This window comes from Bubalus kerabau, chromosome 10 (genome assembly GCF_029407905.1).
Source record: "Bubalus kerabau isolate K-KA32 ecotype Philippines breed swamp buffalo chromosome 10, PCC_UOA_SB_1v2, whole genome shotgun sequence".
NCBI classification, from domain to species: domain Eukaryota; kingdom Metazoa; phylum Chordata; class Mammalia; order Artiodactyla; family Bovidae; genus Bubalus; species Bubalus kerabau.
Window position 1 is genome coordinate 33,103,056 of NC_073633.1, and position 22,937 is coordinate 33,125,992.

Sequence of the window (22,937 nt, forward strand, 5' to 3'; positions counted from 1 at the left end):
CTGTTTCCCCATCTATTTGCCATGAAGTGCTGGGACCGGATGCCATGATCTTTGTTTTCTGAATGTTGAGCTTTAAGCCAACTTTTTCACTCTCCACTTTCACCTTCATCAAGAGGCTCTTTAGTTCTTCTTCGCTTTCTGCCATAAGATGCGTCATCTGCATATCTGAGGTTATTGGTATTTCCCCCAGCAATCTTGATTCCAGCTTGTGCTTCATCAGCCCAGCGTTTCTCATGATGTACTCTACATATAAGTTAAATAAGCACAGTGACAATATACACACTCCTTTTCCTATTCGGAGCCAGTCTGTTCCATGTCCAGTTCTAACTGTTGTTTCCTGACCTGCATACAGATTTCTCAAGAGGCAGGTCAGGTGTTCTGGTTGATCACAGAGCTACAAAATTGTAGAGCAGAAGCCTCATTATAACCTCAGGGGGAAAGTTAGCACTCTTAGGTATAAAGCAGAAGTCATGATGACTGTCAGGGTCAGAAGTTGAAAACTGTACCATTGCTGCTCCCTAATCTTTCTCCTGATTTCCTTCATCTGCCCTATGTACTTGTCCACATCCTCTCCCACTTTATTGTGATCACTATGCCTGCTGGATATGGCCTGTCAAAACCAGGGACAAGTCACCTAGTCCTGCCCCGGCTTGAATTGCTTCAGGCTTCTGGCCTGACCCGGCTCCCAAATGACATGATTCCTTTCTACTCTGCACAGAGGCCTGGTCCCCTCCTTCATTCTCCTCCCAGGCATTTTCCATGTTGAGCGTTTCCACTACTGTTCCTCTTTGAACACCATCCAGCTGTCTCCCCTTCCTCCCAGTTGGCCCAGGACATTTAGATTTACAGACTTGCTCCCCCTCTTTGGGGGCTGCCCCCACCCAGCAAGCCCTCATGGCCCTGGGAGCAGGGATCAAGGAGGGAGTGAGCAAAGTTAGGGTCTACAGACACACACACACTCATGCACGGACTTTTGAATGAAGCTCCAGATGACTATAGATCGGTTTATTTTGTTCATGGCTATATCCACAGGCTCTAGAACACATAGCAGAGCACATAGTAGATGCTCAATAAATATTTGTGGAATGATGGACACAATAAATGAATATCTTACCTAGTTTTTTCTAAAAGTGTGGTTTACAGACACTTTCTAAGTCACCTAGTTTTGGTATTGTACACTAAACAATTATTCGCAACCTTGAAGTTGAAAGTTATGTTATGCTTGACAGGAATTTTTAGGACTTCAAGCCCAGGAGGCAGCATCTCAAATAACCCTGAGAGAATTATTCCGAAGAGGTGAGGGAAAGCCAGGATATACAGGAGTTTTGCCACAAAGGGCAGAAGTCTGAACGTCAAAAGATTATTGTTAATTAACGCTGGACTGGAAGAAACACAAGCTGGAATCAAGATTGCCGGGAGAAATATCAATAACCTCAGATATGCAGATGACACCACCCTTATGGCATAAAGTGAAGAGGAACTAAAAAGCCTCTTGATGAAGGTGAAAGTGGAGAGTGAAAAAGTTGGCTTAAAGCTCAATATTCAGAAAACTAAGATCGTGGCACCTGGTCCCATCACTTCATGGGAAATAGATGGGAAAACAGTGGAAACAGTGACAGACTTTATTTTTGGGGGCTCCAAAATCACTGCAGATGGTGATTGCAGCCATGGAATTAAAAGATGCTTACTCCTTGGAAGGAAAGTTATGACCAACCTAGATAGCATATTCAAAAGCAGAGACATTACTTTGGCAACAAAGGTCTGTCTAGTCAAGGCTATGGTTTTTCCTGTGGTCATGTATGGATGTGAGAGTTGGACTGTGAAGAAAGCTGAGCACCAAAGAATTGATGCTTTTGAACTGTGGTGTTGGAGAAGATTCTTGAGAGTCCCTTGGACTGCAAGGAGATCCAGCCAGTCCATTCTGAAGGAGATCAGCCCTGAGATTTCTTTGGAGAGAATGATGCTGAAGCTGAAACTCCAGTACTTTGGCCACCTCATGCAAAGAGTTGACTCATTGGAAAAGACTCTGATGCTGGGAGGGATTGGGGGCAGGAGGAGAAGGGGACGACAGAAGATGAGATGGCTGGATGGCATCACTGACTCGATGGACGTGAGTCTGGGTGAACTCCGGGAGTTGGTGATGGACAGGGAGGCCTGGTGTGCTGCGATTCATGGGGTCGCAAAGAGTTGGACACGACTGAGAGACTGAACTGAACTGAACTGAACTGAACTGAAAGACAACCAAATATGTCAAGTTAAGGAATTTGGTGCTTTTCTATGCATGGGAAGATACAAGAGACTAGATACTGAAATCGTTCCTTTGAAGTGCACCTCAGCTATCTGGGGCAAGGGGCCTGTGTTTTCATATCTCGAGCTTCCTCAGGGCTTGCCATGGGGAGTGGCTGCAATCTGTTCTTTTTCTCCTTCCTGAGTACCTTCAGGGCTCACTAGCTCACCGCAGCTGGTGGCTACAATCACTGATGACTGGGACATCCTTTGTTACTGATATGGCAGGCAATATTCTATTTTTCAATATGTTTATAGAAGATTGCTGAGGGCCACCCCAGACCTCCTGAATTAAAAATTCTTAGGTTGGGTCAGGAAATTTTCATCTACCTGGCACACAAAAGTTTGAGAACAGTTGACCCAGCCCAACCCAGTCATTTCACAAAAAGGGTATGATGGCCAAGATTATAGAGCTTGCTTGCAGAAAACAAGGACTACAGCTATCATTCCATTCTTTTTCTCATTGCAAATTATTTTCATTTGTATCATCCAAAATGGTGTTGAGGTCTCAGGAAGAACTTGAAGTTCCTATGAGGAGGCCATACAACACCAATTAAAATATTTATTTCTGAAAAATAGTTGCAAAATGAAAAAAGAGAAAACCAAGAAATATGCAAAGTTCTAAAGATTATATAAAATTTTCAGGAAAATATAAATTTTAACAGTAGAATTTTTATCTTGTTCTTTTGATCCCAAATTTCTACTATTACATTTCCCTGCTCTAGTAAAGAGTAATAATTCATTTAAGTGACTTTTATTGAGTGCCACTAGGGGCTGTGTTCCAGAGCAACAGTAACAAAAAAGACAAAGTTCCTGCCCTCATGAAGTAGCCACCAGGGAAATAGTCAAAACACAAAGATAAGTATGTAATTCAGAGAGTCCTTAGTGCTATGAAAGAGAAATGGAGCAAGTTACTGAGATGGAAGGCAACAAGATTAGGATGAAAAGAGCAGAGGGATGCTATTTTATATTAGGGTTCAGGAAAGCCTCAAAGAGGGGATGGTACCTGAAGAGAGACCTGGATGAAAGAAGGAAGGAAGGAAGAAGTCAAAAGAAGGTCAAGTGCCCTGAGTCAGAAGCAGCAGACTGAGACAAAACTTCATATTCAGCTGATTTATTAAGAAAATGTATTCCAGTGTTGATGAGAGTATGGATAAAAGAGAACCCTGTGCACTGTTGATGGGAATGTAAATTGGTACACACCACTATAAAAAAAAAACTCAATGTGGCATTTCCTCAAAAATTTTAAAGTACACCTCCCACTGGACCAGGGGATGTGCTTCTACACTTGCTTTGGACCTCAGACCTCGCCTTTCTTCCAAATGGACCCCAACTGCTGCTGCCCCCACTGGCGGCTCCTGCAGCTATGCTGGCTCCTGCACCTGCAAGGTCTGCAGATGCCCCTCCTGCAAGAAGAGCTGCTGTTCCTACTGCCCCGTGGGCTGTGCCGAGTGTGCCCAGAGCTGCATCTGCAAAGGGGCCTCAGACAAGTGCAACTGCTGCACCTGATACCCAGCAGAGCCTGCCTCAGTTGTCAATAGAGCAACCATGACAAATTTATATACATATTTTTTTCACACAACCTGACCTGGTGCTACATTTCCTTTTTCTATGAGACATGTGATTTCCAGTAAAGTTGTTGACTTCAAAAAAAACATTTATTTTTGTAAGTTAAACTATCATATGATTCAGCAGTTCCACTTTTGGATAGTTATCTGAAGGAAATGAAATCACTTATCTTGAAAAGATATCTGTACTCCATATTCATTGCAGCATTGTTTGCAATATCTAAGATATAGAAACAACCTAAGTATTCATCAACAGGTGCATGGATTTAAAAAATGTGATATAGGGCCTTCTATGATGGTCCAGGGGCTGACTCCGTGCTCCAGTGTTGGCTGGAGTTCAATCCCTGCTCAGGGAACTAGATCCTGCATGCCACAACTGAAGATGTTGCATGCCACAGCAAAGATCCCATGTGCCCCAAGTAAGACCTGGTGCAACCAAATAAATTTTTAAAACAATTTTTTAATTAAGAAAATGTGATATGTATGTGTACAATCGAATGTTATGAAATCATTTAAGAGGAAGGAAACCTTGCCATTTGCAACAACATGGATGGACCCTGAGGGCATTATGCAAAGTGATTTGTCAGAATGAGAAAAAAAAATGCTGTATATTTTCACTTGTATATGGAATCTAAAAAAAAACAAAATTTATAAATATAGAGAATAGATTGGTGGTCTCCAGAGGCAGGGGGTAGGAGGGTTGGAAAATTGATAAGGGTGGTCAAAATGCACAAATTTCCAGTTATAAGATAAATAGGTCCTGGGGATATAAAGTACAACATGGTGGCTAGAGTTAACAATTAATTAATCATCTTTAGTATTTGCAAGTTGCTGAGAGTAGATCTTAAAACTTTAATCAGGGACTTTCCTGGCAGCCCAGAGATTTCTTAATAACTCCACACTTCCATTGCAGGGGGTTCAGTTTCAAACCCTGGTTGGGGAATTAAGATCTCACATGCCAATAGTAACCAAAAAAATAGAAAAAAAAGTTTTATCACACACACACAAAATCATAACTATATGAGGTGAAGGAATTGCCAACATCCATTGGATTATCAAAAAAACAAGAGAGTTCCAGAAAACACCTACTTTTGCTTTATTGACTATGCCAAAGCCTTTGACTGTGTGAATCACAACTGTGGAAAATTCTTCAAGAGATGGGAATACCAGACCACCTTACCTGCCTCCTGGGAAACCTGCATGCAAGTCAAGAAGCAACAGTTAGAATTGGACATGGAACAACAGACTGGTTCCAAATCGGGAAAGGAGTATGTCAAGGCTGTATATTGTCACCCTGCTTATTTAACTTACATGCAGAGTACATCATGAGAAAGGCTGGGCTGGATGAAGCACAGGCTGGAATTAAGGTTGCCCAGAGAAATATCTATAACTTCAGGTATGCAGATGATACCACCCTTATGGCAGAAAGTGAAGAAGAACTAAAGAGCCTCTTGATGAAAGTGAAAGAGGAGAGTGAAAAAGTTGGCTTAAAGCTCAACATTCAGAAAATGAAGATCATGACATCTGGTCCCATCACTTCATGGGAAATAGATGGGGAAACAATGGAAACAGTGACAGACTTTATTTTTTTGGACTCCAAAATCACTGCAGATGGTGACTGCAGCCATGAAATTCAAAGACACTTGCTCTTTGGAAAAAAAGTTATGACCAATATAGACAGCATATTAAAAAGCAGAGACATTACTTTGCCAACAAAGGTCCATCTAGTCAAAGCTATGGTTTTTCCAGTGGTCATGTATGGAAGTGAGAGTTGGACTGTGAAGAAAGCTGAGCACCGAAGAATTGATGCTTTTGAACTGTGGTGTTGGAGAAGACTCTTGACAGTCCCTTGGACTGCAAGCAGATCAAACCAGTCCATTGTAAAGGAAATCAGTCCTGGGTGTTCATTGGAAGGACTGATGCTAAAGCTGAAACTCCAATACTTCGGCCATCTGATGCAAAGAACTGACTCATTGGAAAACACCCTGATGCTGGGAAAGATTGAAAGCAGGAGGAAAAGGGAATGACAGAGGATGAGACGGTTGGATGGCATCACCGACTCAAAGGACGTGAGTTTGAGTAAGCTCCAGGAGTTGGTGATGGATAGGGAAGCCTGGCATGCTGCAGTCCATGGGGTCACAAAGAGTCAGACACGACTGAGTGACTGAACTGAACTGAGGTGAAGGATGTTAACTAGACTTACTGTAATGATAATTTCACATCTATACAAACATCAAATCATGTTGCACACCTCAAACTAATATAATGTTATATGTCAATTATGCCTCAATTTTAAAAAATCATTATGTTGAACATCTAAAACTAAAACAATGCTACGTGCCAATTATAGCTTTATTAAAAATAAAATAAAATGATGGTCTGCATTGTTAGCCTGAATGATAAAGGAAAGACAAAAAGCATACAGCATAAATTGTAAATGTCTTGAGTTTTCTGTAGTGTATACTTTTTATTTATCTCAATTAAATTTAGGATCAATCACATGTTAAAAAAAAAAAAATTAAATTTAGAAGTGGCTCATGGGAGCAATATTTCCTGATTGCTTGAAAAGAAAGAAAGGTAGGAATAAAACCTTTCCAAGAGAAACTGGTAAGGGAGCTGGGGAAACAGGAAAGAGAAGGAAGAAAGACAGAAGAGGGTGAGATGCCATGCAAAGTCTGGACTTCAGCCAGATTCTGCAGGAGACCTCTGGAATGTAGATTCTTGCTCAGAGTTTAGAGTTTATCCCAACTAGGAGTCAAAGGAGTGGGGTTTTCATACTTCTGCAGCAGTTGAGGACTGAGTGAGTTGGTGTAGGAGGAATGTAAACTCCTGGTCAATTCCTTTTGCCTTTCCCTAAGCAAGGCAGCTTTAATAATGATTTCATTTCCTTTGGCTATATACCCAGAAGTTATACTAAGCGAAATAAGCCAGACACAGAAAGGCAAATACTTGATGGTCTCACATGTGGAATCTAAAAAATTGAATTCACAGAATCAGAGAATAGAACAGTGGTTGCCAGAAACTGGGAGCTGGGGGAGGTGGGGAGATTTTGGTCAAAGGGTACAGATTTTAACTTATAAAATGATTGCATTCCAGAGATCTAACATACATCTTGGTGACCATAGTTAATAACACTGTACCTTGTACTCGATGTTTCCTAAGAAAGTAGATCTTAAGTAGATCTTAACTCTCCACAAAAAAAAAAAAAAAAGACTAACTTTGTGAGGCTATGGATGTTAATTAACTTGATTGTGGTAATCATTGCACAATATATATACATATCAAATTGAAACTACCAGGTAGCATTTCAGGGGAGCTTCAGGGAGCTTCAGTCCCTTATGTCTCAGCACAGAAAGAATTCAGTGAATTGCAAAGTAATAGATAAGAAGTGATTTATTAGAATAGGAATTTATTAGAATAGGATGCTTATGAGGCTTACAGATAGGGAGGTGAGCATTGCACTGTCCTGCGTACACAGTGGGTTACATTTTAATAATCAAAGGAAGAGTAGAGAGGGGGGAAAGACCATCTTCTTCCTCTTTCTTGAGTAGATATCATACTTCTGTCATCAGCTCCTCCTCCAGGTAGGGCAGGGGAGTTTTCTTATTCCTACATTATTAAGCCAGGACTGTCATGGCCTATGGAAAACTTATTTCAAATCTCAGTACAATGAAGGTCTTTACTCTGAAATGTCATCTTTCCATAAATTATTTTTTTATGTGAGCAGAGAGCATGTCCTAGGGGTCATTAACTTACTGAGCCCATTGGGTGGGATGGGGGTCTCATGCTTCCATTGTTTTATTGTTTGGGGGCCTGTCTCATGCTTATGCTGCATGGTTTGTTGCTAAGCAAGTCTGCTTGGTTTTGTGGTTTAACAAACTTGCTTTCTTAAGTGATTATTAACTTACTGTGGTTCCCCAAGGCCCCCTAAAATTCCCTGTCTTTTCTATAATCCTCTAATGGGATTTCTGAGCTAACTATTTGATTATCCCACTCTGTCCCTATCAAAATCATGTTGTTTAATTGTGAACAACAACAAACAAAGAATAATTTCTATGTATACCTGAATTGTTGTTTAAATTAAAATTAAAAATTACCATGTTGTATATCCTAAGTATGTAGGATTTTTATCAGTTATACCTCAAAAAAAGCAATTCTAATCACCCAAGGATAGTACTCCTAAGAGAGCTGCAGGTGTTGGCCAATAAAAAGCAGGCAGTTTCATCAAGGATCCAAGAGGATCTAGGCAGAACACTGACAGGTGCAGAAACTGAAAGGTTAGGGAGGAGGGAAATGATTGGAAACAGGATTGTGACACTGATTATGAAGCAAAATCCAGCCTCTGCACCCCAAAATCAAATTAAATCTCAGAGACAGAGTTTTGGGAAAAGTACAAAAGAGTAGCTTTATTGCTTGCCAGGCAAGGGGACCACAGTGGCCCAAAGTTCTCACAACTGTGTCCCCATTTGAAGAGGGTAATTAGAAATTTTATAGTAATGGTTCAAAGAGGGTGTGATCAGTTCATAGACATTCCTCTGATTGATTGGTGGTGAAGTTAAGTAGGAGTCAGCATCATCAACCTTCTGGTTCCAACCAATCTGAGGTCTCCATGCTTGTGGACAACATACTGTAGTTAACCATTAACTCCTCCCAAGTGGTGGAGGTTTTGTATTTACAAAACAGCTCAAAGACGTTGTGTGCATACCTTGATAGAGAACCATGACCTTGCCCCAAGGCTGCACTATTACTCCTCTTAACTGTTTGTTTCTCCCTGATCTTGCATTCTCTCTCTTCTCTAATTAACAACTGTTTGAATCTGCCAGTTGAACTCAGCAAAGATCATGGAGGCTGAATGTAGGCGGTTTCCTATAATCAGAGAAATGGGGGACACAGAAAAAAGGCTTTTGTGTCCAGGAACTCCATAGGGCCCTACTCAGTATCAGTTCCCAATATTTCAGAATACCATTCTATTTTCTTTCATTAAATAAACATATTTTCAGTACCTGCATGCATATGAAGTTGCTTTGATCATATCCAACTCTTTGTAACCCTGTGGACAGTAGCCCACCAGGCTTCTCCGTCCTTGGGACTCTTCAGGCAAGAATACTGGAGTGGGTTGCCATGACCTCCTCCAGGAGATCTTCTGGACCCAGGGGTTGAACCTGCGTTTCCTATGACTCCTGTATTGCAAGCGGATTCTTTACCACTGAAGCCTACTCAGCACCTATGATGTGCCAAATGCCATGCCAGCCCTGAGGATACCACGGTGGACAGTAGAGACACAGTTACTGTACCCTTTGACACTTATAATCTGACCATGAATGAAAACATTAATTTCAAGTACGGTAGGAAACAAAACAGGAAAATATAAATCAGTTTGTGAGTGAAAGAAGGTCTCCCTGAAGAAGTAGTATCTAAACTAAAAATGATGTAGTCAGGCATGGCTGGGCTGGAGGGAAGGTAAGCAGGGGGTGTTTCAGGAGGTGGAACCACATGTTCAAAGTCTAGGAGGCATTAAGAGTGTGGTGAGTTCAAGGAACTGAAAGAAATCTGACATGACTGAGGCAGAAAGATCAAGCAGCAGGAGGTGAAGTTGGGGATGACAGGAGTCAGCAAATTGAGGAGTAGCTAGGGGGCCAAGTTGAAGATGTAATCCAAGGACAGTAACAGGATTTAAATAGGACTTAGGTGGCTAATTGGATGTAGAAATGGTGATTGGTGGATTTACAATACTGTATTTACAATCCACCTTTCCAAGAAAAACAAAGAATGTAGGAAGAAAAAAAGTTTTGAGGAAAGTGTTTTGCCACTTTGTTGTTTTTAATTAGTAGTTTGATTAATTTAATATGCTTATTTTGATATTTCAAAAATATCTGAAATCTTGAGTTTTGTGTAAAGATCTCATTTTTGTTTCTCATGTTGCTGCTGCTGCTGCTAAGTTGCTTCGGTCGTGTCTGACTCTGTGCAACCCCAGAGATGGCAGCCCACTAGGCTCCCCCGTCCCTGGGATTCTCCAGGCAAGAACACTGGAGTGGGTTGCCATTTTCTTCTCCAATGCATGAAAGTGAAAAGTGAAAGCGAAGTCACTCAGTTGTGTCCAACTCCTAGCGACCCCATGGACTGCAGCCTACCAGGCTCCTCCATCCATGGGATTTTCCAGGCAAAAGTACTAGAGTGGGTTGCCATTGCCTTCTCCGTTGTTTCTCATACATATACAAACTTATATATACACATATGAAAAAATGTGTACAAAATTGTAGCAATGGGTTCCTCTAGAAAGTAGGACTACAGAAGGTTTTCACTTCCTACTTTAGGTGTTTCTGTATTTCTTGGATTTTTATGAATATATGTTTTTTGCATAATGATTTAAATGTTATGTACAATAAAGCTCAAAAGTGAGAGAAAAGGAAAATAAAGGAAGACTTTTTAAAGATGAATGCTAGAGAGAAAATACAGAAGAAATTATTAAGAAATCACTCTTTTGTCACAATGTGATAACTGATTCAGGTGGGAATCATCAGTGGATGTTAAAAAATGGTCCCAGTTCTTCTGTTAACCAAACCTCTTGCAATGTGACTTTGATGGTCTCCTATAAAGAGATGGAATCTATTTTCCCTATCCTATACATCTCAACTGAGTCCTGATGGCTTAAGACAGTAAAGAATCTGCCTGAAATGCTGGAGACGCGGGTTCCATCCCTGAGTCGGGAACATCCCCTGGAGAAGGGAAGGGCTACCCACTCCAGTATTCTTGCTTGGAGAATGCCATGGACAGAGGAGCCTGGTGGGCTATATACAGTCCATAGGGTTGCAAAGAGTTGCTCACAACTGAATGACTAACATTTTCACTTTCATGCATCTCAGCTGGACTTGTGATTTGTTTTGATCTATAGAATGTGGAGGAAGTGACAGTATGTCAGTTCCTAGCCTAGTCCTCACATATTTCCACTTGCTTTGTTGGATCCCTACCAATGTCATGAGAATAATCCAGGCTAGCCTACTGAGAGACTTAAGGTGCCACTGGCAACAGAGCATCAACACCCAGGAGCTGGGCCACCTAGCCAAACCACAGCTGACCACAGATAAATGAAGAAGTCCAACTGAAACCAGGAGAACTACTTTCCAAACTCAAATTTCGAATCCCCAGAAGTCATGAGCTAAATAATCGCTTGTTTTAAGCCACTAAATTTTGAAATGGTTTGTTATGCAGCAATAACTAACTCGTCTAAAACAACTGATTAGTTACTAATTATAAAGATGAAAATATGTGATCTGGTATTCACCATCTTAACTCTCACTAACACTGGAAAAACCTGACATTACTGTTTCCTTAGGCGACACAATATCAAATACACAACATTAACTAGGATATATTCTTGTCGAAACTGTTAAAATGAATATAACCAAGCCTCTAAACCTCCCGATGAAGTGTACAGGAAATACAGGGGAGAGAAAAACAAATGATGTGGCATCATGAAGAAATAAACAAATCAAGAACCTGAGAATTTTACAAAATGCTTGGCCTAGACCTTTTAAAAAAGAAAAATGTGTCATAGAAATAATGTCTAAAAAGACACAACAGTTTTGGGGACTGGTAAGCCCAAGATCAAGATTTGGTGTCTAGTAAGAGCCTGAACCTGGATCATATTCAGCATTCTTCTCATTGTGTCCTCACGTAGTGGAAGGGGCAAGAGAGCTCACCAGGGTCTCTTTTCTAAGGGTGCTAATCCCATTCATAAGCGCTCTACCCTTATAACCTAATCACCTCCCAAATTCCCCACTGCCTAATACTGGCACACTGAAGGCTGGGGCTGCAACACATGAATTTTTGAAGGAACACAAACATTCAGTCTATAGCACCAGCCAACCCACAGAATCATGAAAAATAAATAATTCTTGTTGGACTAAGCTTTGGGATGATATGTAACACAACCATAGATGACTAAAACAGATAATCTTCAGAAAAATCCTATGAGGTAATTGCCATTATTATCCGCATCTTCTGTATGAGAAAACTAATGCTTAGAGAGTTTAAATAACTTGCCCAAAGTCACCAAGTTCGGAAATGGCAAAACCAGGAATTAAATGCATACTGGTCTCATTCTAAAGATTAACTCCCAAGTATTATCACGGAGCTTCTTACTGAAGCCGATCTGTGCCCTACAGTATAAAATAACCTCTGGACATGAACTTGGGCATACCCCAGGAGATGACGGGGGACAGAGAAACCTGGCATGCCACAGTCCATGGGGTCTCGAAGAGTTGGACACGACTTGGCGACTGAACGAAACAACAAAAAATGACATCTAGTTAGAATCAAAAACATCTAGAGATAATGTATTCCAAACACATACCAACTAATGCCTTCACTGTAACCATGTTTGTCACCTGGAGGCAATGTCTCCAAACACAGGGCTTCTATTCAGAAAATAATTTGTCATCAATAGCCTTATTAGTGTTCACCCCAGGCAGCGCTGGAGCCAAGGGGGGTGCAAAGACTTTTATGAAAAATAACCACCTCCCATGGAGAGTAAAGAGAGGAGGGATTTTCATTAGGACCAAGCTTAAAAATGAACATGTGGTCTCAATCAGTTATCATGGTTCAGAAGAAAGAAGTCTTTGATGAAAGATTAAAAACAAACAACAGAAAAGATGTTCACCATCACTGGTCATTAGAGAAATGCAAATTTAGACCAAAATAAGATATGACCACACATCTACTAGAAGAGCTAAAATAAAATATAGCAACAAGACCAAATGCTAATGAGGTTATGTGGAACAACTGGATCTCTTGTACATTGCTTGTGCAAATGTAAAATGGACAGCCACAGTTAGGCAGCTTCTTATAAAGCTAAACATACAACCCCACCAGCAATCACACTCCTAGGCATCTACCCCCAGAGAAGTGAAAATTTATGTCAACACAAAAACATGTATGTGAATGTTCATAATAACTTTATTTATAAAACCAAAACCTGGAAGTAGCTAAAATGTCCCTCAGTAGAGAATGAAGAACATATGTAACTGAATCACTTTGCTGTAAGTCAGAAACTAATAAACATTGTAAATCAACTATGCTTCAATTAAAAATAAATTAGTTTTAAAAATGAAAGCAAAAAGATTTGAGTTTTCATTGTCTTCAGATGTATACCCAGCAGTGGAATTGCTCGATCATATGGTAGTTCTCGGAGACGGCAATGGCAACGCACTCCAGTGTTCTTGCCTGGATAATCCCAGGGACGGGGGAGCCTGGTGGGCTGCCGTCTATGGGGTCCCACAGAGTGCAACACGACTGAAGTGACTTAGCAGCAGCAGCAGCGTGGTAGTTCTACTGTTCGTTTTTTGAGGAAGCTCCAGATTGTTTTCTGTGTGGCTGTACCGTGTTACAATCCCACCAACAGTGTACTAGGGTTCCCTTTTCTCTACACCCACTCCAGAATTTATTTGTAGATTTTTTTTTTTATTTTATTTTTAAACTATTTGTAGATTTTTTGATGATGGCCATTCTGACAGGTATATGAGGTGACCCTCTTGGTCTGCAAAGTTTCTGCTTAGTCTGATGGGATTCCTTTTGTGTGTGTGTGTGTGTGTGATTAAGCGTTGGAATTTGAGTTTTCTTTTGGGATCCCCTTATGTATGACTCTTTGGTTTTTCTCTTGCTGCCTTTAGGATTCTCTGTCTTTAACTTTTGCCATTTTGATTATGATGTGTCTTGGTATGCATCTGTTTGTGTTCATTTTGTTTGCGACCCTCTGTGCTTCCTATCGGAGAAGGCAGCCGATAGGAGGAGCCTGGTGGGCTGAAGTCCATGGGGTCACAAACAGTCGGCCATGACTAAGCGACTTCACTTTCACTTTTCACTTTCATGCATTGGAGAAGGAAATGGCAACCCACTCCAGTGTTCTTGCCTGGAGAATCCCAGGGGCGGGATCCCAGGGCTGCCGTCTATGGGGTCACACAGAGTCCTACACGACTGCAGCGACTTAGCAGCAGCAGCAGCAGCCTTGCTTTCTATAGCGCTTCCCTTATAGCTCAGTTGGTAACGAATCTGCTTGCAATGCAGGAGACCGGGGTTCGATTCCCAGGGAAGATCCCCTGGAGAAGGAAATGGTGACCCGCTCCAGTACTCTTGCCTAGAAAATCCCATGGAGGGAGGAGGAGCCTGGTAGGCTGCAGTCCATCGGGCAGTCCATCGGGTCAAAAAGAGTCAGCCACGACTTAGCGGCTTAAGAAGTACTACTACTACTACTAATGTGCTTCCTGTACCTGCGTATCTCTTTCCTTCCCTTAGGCTTGGGAAGTTTCCAGTCCTAATGTCATTGAATAAATTTTCGACCCCATTCTGTCTCTCTTTTCTCCTTCTGGGTCCCATACAGATATTGATATGCTTGATGTGTTTCCAAGGATCCTTTAAACTCTTTCCGTTTTTTTGTTTGTTTGTTTTTGTTTTTGGTGTGTGTGTTTCTTTCTGCTATTCTGGTTTCCACTGTTCTATCCTCCAAATCACTTATGTGTTCAGTATCACCTAGTCTCCTATTTATTCCTTCTAGTGTGTTTCAATTCAGTTCAGTTTTCATATTCAGCTCTCACTGGTTGTTTTTTACATTTTCTAGATCCTTATTAAAATTCTTGCTGTGCTTATTTATTCTTTTCTCCAATTCAGTTAGAATTCTTATCACTAATGCTTTGAATTCTTTAGTTAGTAAATCATTTATTTGTTTCATTAGTTTATTTTTTCAGGGCTTTTCTCTTGCTCTTTCAATTAAAAAAAAATTCTTGTTTTCTCTCTCTTTTTTTTGAGCATGTACCTTTTTTTAATCTTTTTATAATAACATGTATCTACCATCTTAGTATCGCACAGTTTCATTGCCTGAAAAATCCTCTGAACTCCATCATTCATTCCCCTGCCCTCCCTATTCTCATTTTTTTTTTTTTTTTTTTTTTTTGGTCTTTCTCTGACTCTATGAAATTAGGTGAAACAGTGAACTGTTAGTCTTGAAGGGGGTCCTTATACAGGAGCTTCTCTATACAGCCTGTTTGTGCCCAGTGGCTTTGGTGAGAGAGCTGGATTTGAGGCCACATCTTTCCTCAGGGTATGCTGGCAGCTAATCACCTTGGTAGAAGGTGGGGCTGGCGATGGAAGGGCTAGGGTCTGGGGCAGGTGGGAAGTGGTTCTGCCCCTCTGTTTAGTGGCTGTCACTACCCTATCAGGGCGGGGTCAGGTCCCAAGTTTCTGGAGCTGAAACCCTGAGGGTCTGGTCCCAGCTGGCTCTGTTCTCTTTAAGTGTATGTTCTGCTTCCTCCCAACAACAGCACCCTCGGCCTCAGAGGGGAGCAGTGTTGGAGTAAGAGGAGCCAGTGTGGGTATTCATCGAGAGTGGGGCATTGTGGTGGTGGTCTAGCACCATCAGAGACATGGTCTGCTTCTGATGGGCTACCGTGCAGTTACCAACAATGGCTGGCCCTCCCTGTTCAGACTCTGCTTAGGATTTGAGCCACCACGGCACCTCATGGCCAGGGTTTTTCCTCCGTAATGGCAACCCTCACTCCAGTGTGGAGCTGCAACGCAAGGCAAATGGTGCTGGAGCATTCACTTGGTTCAGGTTGCAGGATGTGCCAGAGTGTTCATTGAAACCAGTCGGCCAGCCACATGGTTTTCGATCTGCCTTTTCCACCCTGCTTTGTTGGTTTTGTTTATTTTTGTTTTGGCTGCATTGTGTGGCTTGTGGGTCTTAGTTTCCGGACCAAAGATTGAACCCAGACCTCAGCAGTGAAAACAGACAGTCCTAACCACTGGACCACCAAGGAATTCCCTCACTCTGCTATGGAAGCAAGCAAGCTTTCTGCTAGTCCCCAGTTAGTTTTCAATGAGAACTGTTCCCCATACAGATGGATTTTTTATGTGTTTGTGGGGGGAGGTGAGTTCCATGTCCTCCTATTCTGCCATCTTGATTCCTACGCCTCTAATTCTTTGATCATTTATATTCTATTTTATGTCTTCTGATTGTAAGCCACAAGATAATTTTTCAAACTCTGGCATGAAAAAGCAATAAATACTACTATGCGTTTAGCCAACAGTAATAATTACGAAGTACTTTCCATCAGACACTGTGCTAGGCCTAATGGATATAATATTGAATGCATGCTTTGCTTTGCCTCTTCACACATTCCACTACTGCCTCACATAGTACCTAACCTTATTCTCTCCCATTAATCATTGCTAGTTCTTAAATATTTCATCAAAATTTAAATGGTATTTCTAAGTGAAAATGAAGGCAGGAAACAGAACTTTTTGGTTATCACCAGAAAACTGGCAAGCTTAGGATGGTATTAACAAAAGGGAGTGGCTGCAGGAGCAGCTAACACTAGACAGGGGGGACGTGAGGAAGAGTGGGGGTATGTGCCTCAAGCAAAGGAGTGACTGGACAGCAGTAACTATTGGTGATGCCAAATTTAAGACTGTTTACTTTATTCTGACCCAGTCTCACTCCAGCAACTCAGATTTATACCATTATTTTCAGGAAGGATTAATGCAAATATAACACCAAGGCTGGTTGCTCAGATAGCAATGGTATCTGCTTAAATGCCAAAGATATTCTTCTATGTAGTGGCGTGAAGTGAAGTTGCTCAGTCATGTCCGACTGCGATCCCAGGGACTGTAGCCCACCAGGCTCCTCTGTCCATGGAATTCTTCAGGCAAGAATACTGGAGTGGGTTGCCATTTCCTTCTCCAGGGGATCTTCCCGGCCCAGGGATCGAACCCAGGTCTCCTGCATTGCAGGCAGACACTTTACCATCTGAGTCACCAGGGAAGTCCCCATGTAGTGGCCTGCTGCTGCTGCTGCTGCTAAGTCGCTTCAGTCGTGTCCAACTCTGTGCGACCCCATAGACAGCAGCCCACCAGGCTCTGCCGTCCCTGGGATTCTCCAGGCAAGAACACTGGAGTGGGTTCCCATTTCCTTCTCCAATGTAGTGGCCTAGTATTCTCTAAAGCTCACTGTGAATGCAGATCTCAACATAGTCACTCAGGTATAATGATTGATGGCCATTATTCCAGGTCCCTGGATTTAAGTGACTCATGGAGAAATAGGAGATGTCTGAGATCTGCATCAATTATTGATTTATTAAAAATTTGAGACTCTCAAACACCAGAAAACATTTAATAAACATAAGTACACTCAGCACTATGGTACACTCAGGACCACAGAGATGGAATCACCTCTTTCCCCTTGCTCACATGTGCCCTTAAGCAGTAAGCTCCCCTTTTGAAACTTTTTTTCTCATCTTAAACCTGTCTTGAATATTCTTGAATATGTTAAAGTTTAACTGTGATTTTTTTTTCCAGTCTCTAATCACGCCAAGGACTTTCTGTGTGAACCTAAAATGAAGACATAAGAACTGTGCTGTCCCTATCAAGGAGAAGTCCCACCTGTTAGCTACCTTAAAAAAAGAATCTGCCTTGGTATTAAATAAAATTCTTGCTTATTGAGATTGTGTAAAATGGTTTCATATAAAGCCTGACTGAAGAATAAGACAGAACTGGGAAGCTGGAATTCAAGTTCCACAATCACAATGGAGACTGTGTTCAACACACCCACGTATAGATAGATAGATAGATAACATGGTGTCTAATAGATGTATGTGTGTGCTCAGTGGCTCATTCATGTTCGACTCTTTGCGACCCCATGGATTGTAGCCATCCAGGCTCTTCAGTCCATGGAATTTTCCAGGCAAGCATACTGGAGTGGGTTGCCACTTCCTACTCCAGGGGATCTTCCTGACCCATGGATCAAACCAGTCTCTTGCGTCTCCTGCACTGGCAAGCAAATTCTTTACCACGGCACCATCCCATAGGTGTAGCTTAATAAATATTTATTTTACTAGATAGAAAACAGAAAAGATAATGATCAGAATTCTTTCTTGATTTAAGGCACCTCTGAAGCAAATAGACTTAAGTGATTTAAGGCATCACTGACTCGATGGACATGAGTTTGAGTAAACTCCGGGAGTTGATGATGGACAGGGAGGCTTGGCGTGCTGTGATTCATGGGGTCGCAAAGAGTTGGACACGACTGAGTGACGGAACTGAACTGAAGCAAATAGAAATACACCTGATTGCACACTCCTAATCTTGATTTCTCTACCAGATGCACACACTACTCCAAAATCTTTATCTCCATCTTTGAGCCCCAGATCCACATTTTTAAAGGTCTACTAGACAGTCCCGCCTGGATTTGGCTGATGCCTCACAATGAATATGTTTAAATCATGTCAACCCCAGATATTGCAAGTCTCCCAAGCTAGACCAGTGGTTCTTAACCTGTGAAACAAGCACCTAAGAGATCATGGAGTCAGTAGGGAACCAAGAGCAGGTTGCTAGACAGTGTCAGCCCCACATGTAGGCAACAAGAGTATGCATTGTCTGTAGAAAATTTAAAAACAATAATAAAACCAGCCAAAAATTACTCAGTAGTTTATTATCACTCCGCACCAGCAATTCTGAACAATGTCAAAGATAAAATACTCCTCCAAAAAAAATACCCTACGGGTCCAAGATTTAAACAATTGCTAAGGTTACTTTTGAGTTTTAAAAATATTTATTTAAACTACAAATTGGACATTTTTATTATTTTTCCTTTGATGAACACCACATTCTGCATGGAATCTAACTCAAAAAAACTCCCAGTTACACAATTACCAATTCTCATTAGTTTAGAAAGTAAGTTTGCAAAGGTTCAGAATCATCTCAGATTACTTCAAGCACCCTTCTTATCTCCAGCCCCTGTGGTAGTAGCCTCATGTTTAAATAGTAGATCTGTGATAAACAATATGGTAAGAGTGTCTTAGTTCAGGCACCATAACAAAATAACAAGGGTAGCTTAAGAAACAGAAAGGTATCTTCTTACAGCTCTGGAGGCTGGAAGTCTGAGATCAGGTCCATTTACAGTGAGGTTCCAGTCACACAAAATGTGTGATTATATGTATTACTATGTAGATGTCTATAGAACTTCCAAAGTCTGGCATGCTGCAGTTCACGGGGTTGCAAAGAGTCAGACACAACTGAGCAACTGAACTGAACTGATAGAACTTCCACTGAAAGTTGCTGTGTCCTTATTTGAGTACAGCTTAAACTCCAGTACTTTGGCCACCTCATGCAAAGAGTTGACTCATTGGAAAACACTCTGATGCTGGGAAAGACTGGGGGCAGGAGGAGAAGGGGACGATGGAGGATGAGATGGCTGGATGGCATCACCGACTCGATGGACGTGAGTCTGAGTGAACTCCAGGAGATGGTGATGGACAGGGAGGCCTGGCGTGCTGCAATTCATGGGGTCGCAAAGAGTCGGACACGACTGAGTGACTGAACTGAACTACTCTTTACTAGAGGTAGGAACAAACACAAATCAGTTAGACTGCTTTAACAGTTTTGCACAATATCTTTCAGTCTCCACCTTCATCCCCAATCTCCCAGCAGTCTGACCACATGGATGTGTTCAAACCCTCATTAACTTTCTCCTGTCCCAGAGGAAGTGCTCCTTTTCCGTCTGACCTGTTCTTTCCCAACTTCTTTACAAACCACTACTTATATATCAAGATCTAACTCGAATGACCTTCTTTAGGGAATTCGCTCTTGAAATAGTTATAGAACTCACTCTACTTAATGTTGCTTTTATTATGCTCTAAGAGCTTTTGTTTACATCTGGATTTCAGTACAGCTCATGTAATTGTGAGTGTGATCTAGTGAAGGACAGGGAAGCCTGGCATGCTGCGGTCCATGGGGTCGCAGAGAGCTCCACATGACTTAGTGACAGAACAATAATAGTGAGTGTGAGATGGTTGAACAATAAATTCTGAATGAGAGAAAAATTTTACTTTTACAGGAAAAATAAGTATATTTCTCCACAACAGTGAAACATACTGGACAATATGTTCCATAATGAACCCCAAATCACTTAGTGTCTATAGTAAACACACTCTATGTGTTTTTACTTATGATCCCTTCCTCCTCACTGTGCATGTCCCGACTTGATTCTAACAGCAGAATATGGCAAAAGTGATGCGCTATCATTCACGTGATTGTGTTACATCATAACGAAAAAGCGAATGGATTTTGCAAATGTAGTTAAGGACCACAATCCCTAATTAGTTGATTTTGAGTTAACCAATGGCAGTATTGTCCTGGGTGGGCTAACCTAAAAGAGAGCCTGGAGGTCAGAGATTCTCTCTCTCTTGCACTGGCTATAGGAATCAAGATGCCATGAATTCTACAGCCTCAAGAAAATTAATTCTGCCACCAACTGAAGTGGGTTAGATGCAGATCCTTCCCCAGTCAAGCTGAAACAGGAGGGAAGGAGCCAAGGCACACTCTTTGAAAGAATGACATAGCCCAAGGACACAACAGAAACTGATTAGACTCAAATGGATCCGAGATGCCAGACAAGTCAACTTCAACTAGACTTTGATCTTCACCAAGGGAACATTTCATGCAAAGATGGGCACAATAAAGGACAGAAACGGCAAGGGCCTGAAAGAAGCACAAGATACTGAGAAGAGGTGGCAAGAATACACAGAACTATACAAAAGAGATCGTAATGACCCAGATAACGACGATAATGTGATCACTCATCTAGAGCCAGGCATCCTGGAGTGCAAAGTCAAGTGGTCCTTAGGAAGCAGCATTACGAACAAAGCTAGTGGAGCTGATGGAATTCCAGCTGAGTTATTTCAAATCCTAAAAGATGATACTGTTAAAGTGCTGCACTCAATATGCCAGCAAATTTGGAAAATCAGCAGCAGTCAGAGAATTGGAAATGGTCAGTTTTCACTCCAATCCCAAAGAAAGGCAATGCCAGAGAATGCTCAAACTACCGCACAATTGTACTCATCTCACACACTAGCAAAGTAATGCTCAAAATTTTCCAAGCTAGGCTTCAATGGTACATGAGCCAAGAACTTCCAGATATTCAAGCTGGGTTTAGAAAAGGCAAAGGAACCAGAAATTGCCAACATCTACTGGGTCATAAAAAAAGCAAGAGAATTCCAGAAAAATATCTACTTTTGCTTCATTGACTACACTAAAGTCTTTGTGTGGATCACAACAAACTGTGGAAAATTCTTTTAGAGATGGAAATATCAGACCACCTTACCTGCCTCCTAAGAAATCTGTATGCAGGACAAGAAGCAACAGTTAAAACCAGACATGAAACAACGGACTGGTTCCAAATTGGGAAAGGAACACATCAAGCCTGTATATTGTCACCTTACTTACTTAACTTCTAGAGTTACAGAAGGGTAAAACTTTTAGAGTTTCACAGAGTACATCATGCAAAATGCCGGGTTGGATGAAGCACAAGCTGGAATCAAGATTGCCAAGAGAAATATCAATAAGCTCAGATATGCAGATGACACCACCCTTATGGCAGAAAGCAAAGAGGAACTAAAGAAACTTTTAATGAAGGTGAAAGAGGAGAGTGAAAAAATTGGCTTAAAACTCAACATTCAAAGAGTGAAGATCATGGCATTCGGTCCCATCACTTCATGGCAAATAGATGGGGAAACAGTGACAGACTTTATTTTCTTGGGCTCCAAAATCACTGCAGATGGTGACTGCAGCCATGAAATTAAAAGACGCTTACTCCTTGGAAGAAAAGCTATGACCAACCTAGATAGCATATTAAAAAACAGAGACATTTCTTTGCCAACAAAGATCCATATAGTCAAAGCTATGATTTTTCCAGTAGTCATGTATGGATGTGAGAGTTGGACCATTAAGAAGGCTAAGTGGAAACCCTTTTCATGAAGATGGAGCCGAAGGCGAAGAAGGAAACCCCTGCCCCTCCTAAAGCTGAAGCCAAAGCAAAGGCTTTGAAGGCCAAGAAGGCAGTGTTGAAAGGTGTCCACAGTCACAAGAAAAAGAAGATCCAGACGTCACCCACCTTCCGGCAACCCAAAACACTGAGGCTCAGGAGGCAGCCCAAATATCCTCAGAAGAGTGCCTCTAGGAGAAACAAACTTGACTACCATGCCATCATCAAATTCCCCCTCACCACCGAGTCAGCCATGAAGAAAATAGAAGACAAAAACACACTGGTATTCATTGTGGATGTCAAGGCCAAAAAGCACCAAATTAAACAGGCTGTGGAGAAGCTCTATGACATTGACGTGGCTAAGGTCAATACTCTGATCAGGCCTGATGGAGAGAAGGCATATGTTTGACTGGCTCCTGACTATGATGCTTTGGATGTTGCCAACAAAACTGGGATCATCTAAACTTAGTCCAGCTGGCTAATTCCAACTATAAAAGTTTTCACTATAAAAAAAAAAAAAAGAAGGCTAAGCGCCCAAGAATTGATGCTTTTGAACTGTGATGTTGGAGAAGATTCTGGAAAGTCCCTTGGACTGCAAGGAGATCCAACCAGTCCACCCTAAAGGAGATCAGTCCTGAATATTCATTGGAAGGACTGATGTTGAAGCTGAAGCTACAATACTTTGGCCACCTGATGCGAAGAACTGACTCATTAGAAAAGACTATGATTATCTCAACAGATGCAGAGAAAGCCTTTGACAAAATTCAACATCCATATATGATAAAAACTCTCCAGAAAGCAGGAATAGAAGGAACATACCTCAACATAATAAAAGCTATATATGACAAACCCACAGCAAACATTATCCTCAATGGTGAAAAATTGAAAGCATTTCCTCTAAAGTCAGGAACAAGACAAGGGTGCCCACTTTCCCCATTACTATTCAACATAGTTTTGGAAGTTTTGGCCACAGCAATCAGAGCAGAAAAAGAAATAAAAGGAATCCAAATTGGAAAAGAAGAAGTAAAGCTCTCACTGTTTGCAGATGACATGATCCTCTACATAGAAAACCCTAAAGACTCCACCAGAAAATTACTAGAACTAATCAATGACTATAGTAAAGTTGCAGGATATAAAATCAACACCCAGAAATCCCTTGCATTCCTATACACTAATAATGAGAAAACAGAAAGAGAAATTAAAGAAACAATTCCATTCACCATTGCAACGGAAAGAATAAAATACTTAGGAATATATCTACCTAAAGAAACTAAAGA

The 22,937-nt window shown here is 41.3% G+C and overlaps 1 protein-coding gene and 1 pseudogene across 1 annotated transcript; both read left to right on the forward strand.

Moving 5' to 3' along the window:
- The first annotated feature begins 3,608 nt into the window (after positions 1 to 3,608).
- On the forward strand, positions 3,609 to 3,795 carry LOC129622084 (metallothionein-1A-like; annotated as a pseudogene).
- Positions 3,796 to 21,649: 17,854 nt separating this feature from the next.
- Positions 21,650 to 22,069, forward strand: LOC129620557 (60S ribosomal protein L23a-like). The gene has a single exon (XM_055536374.1). The coding sequence runs from the start codon at positions 21,650 to 21,652 to the stop codon at positions 22,067 to 22,069; it is 420 nt and encodes a 139-aa protein (XP_055392349.1).
- Positions 22,070 to 22,937: the final 868 nt, after the last annotated feature.

Coding starts and splice junctions, on each gene's coding strand:
- LOC129620557 (XM_055536374.1), top strand. CDS start 21,650: ATGAAGATGGAGCCGAAGGCGAAGAAGGAAACCCCTGCCCCTCCTAAA.